The 5654-nt window shown below is 60.6% G+C and overlaps 2 protein-coding genes across 2 annotated transcripts in view; one reads left to right on the forward strand and one right to left on the reverse strand.

The window, feature by feature from the left end:
• The window catches only part of CHD2 (chromodomain helicase DNA binding protein 2), a 119892-nt gene extending 115364 nt beyond the window's left edge, over nt 1–4528 (forward strand). The window contains exon 39 of the transcript XR_001515200.1: nt 4516–4528. The gene's annotated coding sequence lies outside the window, so the exon portion shown is untranslated. The remainder of the gene's footprint in view (nt 1–4515) is intronic.
• The window catches only part of RGMA (repulsive guidance molecule family member a), a 17158-nt gene that overhangs the window by 329 nt on the left and 11175 nt on the right, over nt 1–5654 (reverse strand). The window contains exons 5-6 of the mRNA XM_006771790.1: nt 4014–4152; nt 7–305 (exon numbers count right to left, since the gene is read on the reverse strand). Coding sequence (XP_006771853.1) covers nt 7–305; nt 4014–4152 — 438 coding nt within the window. The remainder of the gene's footprint in view (nt 1–6; nt 306–4013; nt 4153–5654) is intronic.

The following is a 5654-nucleotide window of genomic DNA, read 5'->3' on the forward strand; positions in this document are numbered from 1 at the left end:
GTAGAGGCCCTGGCTGTCCCGGTCCTCGACCGCGTGCACCACCTCCTCGGGCATGCGCACGGCGAACGTCAGGTAGCGGCCCACCTGGCGCACCACGATGGTGGTGCCGATGTACTTGGCCTGGATCTCCACGTGCTGGCCCGACACCTTCTCCGTGATCCGCAGGCTATTGGCCCCGTGCTTGTCCCCGCCGTTCTTGGAGCCGTCGGCGAAGGCGGCCGGCAGCTCGTCCATCTCGGCCTGGTACACCTTCTGGTCCACGCACTCCTGGAAGTTCTTGAAGATGATGGTGAGCTGCGGGGAAGCGGGGAGAGAGAGGGGTCAGGCGGGGCCGGGGCTGCGGGGGACAAGGCTTAGCCCCGTGCTCACGATGCCCACGATGCTCTAAGATGGGGCGCGAGGAGCCCCGAGGACGCCCAGACCATCCTTTCCGCATTTTGGCCCCTAGTTCAGTACCACCTGCACGATTAACATTTTCCTTTAAAACAGTGGTTCTCAACCTTCCTAATGCCGTGACCCTTTCATACAGTTCCTCATGTGGTGACCGCAACCATAAAATCATTTTCGTGGCTACTTCGTAACTGTCATGTTGCTACTGTTATGAATCGTCATGTAAATATCTGATCTGCAGGATGTATTTTCAGGGGTCGCGACCCACAGGTTGAGAACCGCTGCTTTAAAACAACTTACTCTTTTTACTTTTAAAAACTGACGGAGGCCCTCGCTGGTTCGGCTCAGTGGATAGAGCGTGAACTTGAGGACTGAGGGTCCCAGGTTTGATTCTGGTCAAGGGCACATGCCCAGGTTGCGGGCTTCATCCCCAGTTTGGGGGGGCAAGCAGGAGGCAGCTGATCCATGATTCTCATCATTGATGTTTCTATCTCTCCTCCCTCTCCCTTCCTCTCTGAAACCAATTTAAAAAATATATTAAAAAATTGACTTAGAATGGGAACTTTAGATCATGACTCTAGAAAATCCCCCAGCTCATTAACTATATAGAAAGATGGACCACAAAAGGAAAAGCACAGCCAATTAAACACAAAAGGTCATTCATTATCTGCTGTAATTGGCTGAATAATGGCCCCCAAGATATCGGCCTCCTCCCTGCAGCCCATGAACGTGACCTTCCATGACAGAGCGCTTTGCAGAGGGATTAGGCTAAGGACTCTGAGATGGAGGTATTACCCTGGATGCCCTACGTGAGCCCCAAATGCAACCCCAAATATCCCCGTAAGGTGGGATCAGAGGAGATTTGACAACAGAAAGGCTACGTTTCCACGGAGGCAGGGACTCGTGTGATGCGGCCACAAGCCGGGGGATGCTGGCAGCCACCGAGGCTGGAAGAGACAGTGAACGCATTGACCCCTGGAGCCTCCAGAAAGACCGCCACCCAGCTGACACCCCGATGTTAGCCCTCGGAGACGCGTCCCAGACTCCTCGACCTCGGAACCGGAAGAGAACACAGGTCTGCCTATTAGAACCACTTATTGCGTGCTGTTTGTTACAGCAGCAAGAGCAAACTGACACGGTCCACAACCGTCCACCACCATCTCCCCGGCGGCCAGGGGGCCTCCAGCAGAATTCCTGAGGAAGAACGGCCAGCCACGGGCCGCACATAACAGCAGGTGGCACAGAAGAGACTGAGGGGGCGACATCCACTGAGGCAGGAGGACGCTGGCAGACACCACGTGGGCTGCCCGAAGGGGCCACTAAGCCGGGCCTTGGAGGGGGCAGGAGGCAGAGGAGGAGGAGGAAGGGGCAGGTGTGCAAAAACAAGACGCCGTCTCCAGGCTGAATGTGAGACCCTGGCCAGGGCTGCAGCCAGGAGGCCTGTTTCCACTAGAGCAGTGGTTCTCAACCTTCTGGCCCTTTAAATACCATAACATTATTTTCGTTGCTACTTCATCACTGTCATGTTGCTACTGTGATGAATCGTCATGTAAATATCTGATATGCAGGATGGTCTTAGGCGACCCCTGTGAAAGGGGCGTTTGACCGCCAAAGGGGTCGCGACCCACAGGTTGAGAACCACTGCACTAGAGCCTGCCTCGGGGGGCAGGGCTGGGCTGAGCCCCCCACGGGCTGTGTCAGTCACCGTCCTCCTGAGAATCAGGCACACGGGCACACTGGCCACATCAGTGTCCCGCGTGGCACGGCAGGGGAGGGTGACGTGACCGCCGATTTACAGACCAGGCAACGTGGGCTCAGAGAGGTAAAGCGACCTGCCCATGGTCACACAGCCAGCAAGCAGCACAGCTGGGATTGGACTCCTAGTTCCCAGTCCCTGTGCTTCTTGGGCCACAAGCCCACGGGGTGGGGGGCCTGGGAGAAAGAAGGATGGGAGACAAAGAGCTGGGGGAGTGAGTGTGGGTCCCCTGCCCTCTCTCCCCATCCTGGCAGCGACGTCTGGCTGCTCTTGCCTCTATACTCCTAACTAGGAGGATTGTGTGAGTTGGAGACAGCCTCTCTCGTCCCAGCTCCCAGGGTCAGCTGGTGCCTCTAAGGCCGCTGCCCCCCTGCCCCCGGGCACCTGGACCGCCGCGTCTCCAGGCACACGAGGGCGAGCTGGTGCTCTGTGGGTGCTGAAGGGTGATAAAGGGGGCCCCAGCCTCTCCCCCTGCTTCGAGCCCTCCTCATCGAACCGTTCGCAGCTGCTGCTGCTGCTCTACGTCCCTGGCCTGTAAAGCCGGCGACTTCATACGGTTCCACCTCCTGCAGCTTCCTTCCCTCCGTCCAGGGCTCCTGCAGGGGCCCGGAGGTGGGCCAGCCAGGGTGGTCTGGGCGGTGGGTGGCCCTGCCATCGGAGGATGGGGCTCGGGTGAGGGACTCTGGGGTCCCTGCCCCGTGTGTGGGGGCCACACAGACACTGGGGGGCGGGGCCGCCTTGCCAGGGCCACCGTCTCCCTGAACAGGAAAGGCTGGTTCTGCCTAACCGCCATCTCTCGCGGAGACAGTCTCCCGGAAGGCTGGCGGGCCGCCTGGCTCTTCTTGGCACCGGTGCCAGGGCCTCAACCACAAGTAACAGCATGAAGGGGGCCTGTTGAAAGCCGGGCGGCGCGCTGCCAACAGGGCCCGGGCGGGGCTGCCGCTCCTGCCTTTGCTGCCCCCCCTCCCGTTCCCCGACGGGCCTGGGCCCCCCCACCGCGCTGGGGACGGGGCAGAGCCCGGCTTCACCCACCGTTTATGTAACACCAACCATGCCAGGCCTGGTACCAGGGCTGTGCCCAAGGCCCGTCCTCGTGGAGCTCACATTTGGGGGGGTTCACAGACCAGGCAGACGAATTATGCAGCGTGGTAAGGGCGACGGGACACCAGCGAGGGGGAGAGGGGATGGGAGGCAGAGACCCAAGATCTTCCACTCTGTAAGCCTCAGTTTACTCACCTGTACAATGGGTGCTGCTAGCCCAGCTGGAAAGGAGGCCTGGGAGGCTCTCCCATGGGGTGGGAAATTGGCTAAAACAGCCCAGATTCTGATTATTCATAAGAACAGAAGGATGATGCGTATGGGCTGGATCACGCCGTCATGGGAATGAGCGAGGGCCCCTGGGCCCAGGCATCACGCTGAGGGCAGGCAGGAGGGGAGTAGGGTCACGTGAACAGGAGAGTCAGGCCGAGGGCTCCTGCCGGCCTGAAAGGCCCCGGGTGCCCCTCACTTTGGCGAGGAAAGCCCCCGGCTTTGCTTCCTCCCTGAGGCTCCGGGCCGCACCCACCTCGGCCTGGCTCTGCTGCTGCCCTTTCCCGTCCTGGGGGGTGCGCTCAGGGCACGGGTCGCAGGCCTTCCCGCCCCGGGGCCCTGCTCAGAGCCCTTGGCATCCTGCTACCCCAGCTCCGTTATCAGCCGGGAAGCTGGGGGAGGCGGGCCACCTCCAGCACAGAGGCCGGCACAAAAGACGTTCAGCTAATGTCTACTGAGTCAGTGAGCGAACCAACACCTCCGTCAGTGAGCCATGGAAGGCCTCCGAGAAGAGGCAGGGGCAGGCCACAGGCGCTGGGCCCAGCCACGATACCCCTACCTGTGACCACAGGCCCCGTCTGCCTGACATCCGAGTCTGTGTAGCTCCAACGCTGACCCTGTCCCTCCTGGGCCTCTAGCGGGACCGGTGCACCTCCTGCTGACGGGGACACAGCGAAAGCCGCCGAGCTCTCAGCCGGCTGCAAAGATCAAGGGGGCCCCCCCGTCACAGCAGAGGGGGGCTGGGCAGGCCAGCTTTGCATCAGGGCCCATGTCCTTCTGGAAACGGCTATAGGAAGGGAGGCACTCCCATCCTGTGCCCTGCAGCAGCGTGCACCACAGCTGCCATTGGGGAAAGGCTGCCACGTGACTGAGGGGGCGCAGGAATGAATGAGGAACCCACTTGGGATGGGACAGCATGGCTGGGCTCAGGGCCCCCGAGAGTCAGCAGAGAGTGGAGGGCGGTATCCGGGGCCCGGCACACACCCCGCTTGCGGACTCCCATTGTTTGTGGCCTAAGGGCTCTTGCTCCACCGTGTCACCCCTGTCACTGGGGGCAGCAGAGAAGGCGGGGGGTGGGGGGGTGTCTTGACTTGGCCCCCTTCGGCCCGCGGAGGGCTGGGAGGGGGACAGGGCAGAGAGCGCCGGCCACAACTGGGCCGCCACTTCCAAGGCCTGGCACCGAGGGCCTGCGAGGGCCTCCACGGGCAGAGACCCGCTTGTTTCCTACCCAGCGGTTGGTCTCAGAAACAGGCCCCCTGCGGGCACGTGAAGGCTGCTGGCACAGAGGGAAGTGGCAGGAATTTTGCCGGCTGCCGGTCACCTCACTGTCCTCTGGGACAGAGGGGCAGGAAGGGACAGGGGGGTAGGGGCAGCCTGGCGCCCTTGTGGGTCAGCCTGGCGCCCTTGCCACATGTTCTTCCTAGGAAAACAGAGCCACTGCCGACCTGGGAGCCCCAGGGGCCCTGGTGGACCCGGCCCTGAGGGTGCAGGCGTGTCCCCATCACCTGGACCCCGAGTCCACCAGCCTCCCTCTGGCTGAGTCTGGACGGGGGGCCACGGGACACCCTCCAGCCCTGAGTGCGGGGGGTGAGCCGCGGTGGACGGGGCTGTCTCGTGGCCTGGGCCACGGGTGTGCACACGTGAGCACACAGACACATGCTTGTGCGCACACGCACACACCAGAAACCAGGTCCCCTCCAGCGTTTACCCTTCCCACCAACAGTGACTTTGCAGGCTGCCCTCTGTGCGCGCCAGGTTACGCCCAGTGAAACCAATCATATACATCAGCGGTTCTCAACCTGTGGGTCGCGACCCCTTTGGGGGCCGAACGACCCTTTCACAGGGGTCGCCTAAGACCATCAGAAAACACATATATAATTACATATTGTTTTTGTGATTAGTCACTATGCTTTCATTACGTTCAATTTGTAACAATGAACTTGGGGGTCACCACAACATGAGGAACTGTATTAAAGGGCCGGGATATTAGGAACGTGGAGAACCGCTGATCTACAACTATTCACGTTTGATGGTTTCTGACCCCCGAAAGCTGATTTCACACCCCCCGAGTGGGGGTGGCCAGCAGTTTGAGAAACCCCGCACTCTAGGCAACAGTAAGGATCTCTAGAACATTCCTGTCTAAATCATCTGCTCATTTACTAAAAATAACGAGAACAGGGTGGGTGCAGGAGGCGTCTGG

Source organism: Myotis davidii, unplaced genomic scaffold (assembly GCF_000327345.1).
Source record: "Myotis davidii unplaced genomic scaffold, ASM32734v1 scaffold164, whole genome shotgun sequence".
In the NCBI taxonomy this organism is placed as follows: domain Eukaryota; kingdom Metazoa; phylum Chordata; class Mammalia; order Chiroptera; family Vespertilionidae; genus Myotis; species Myotis davidii.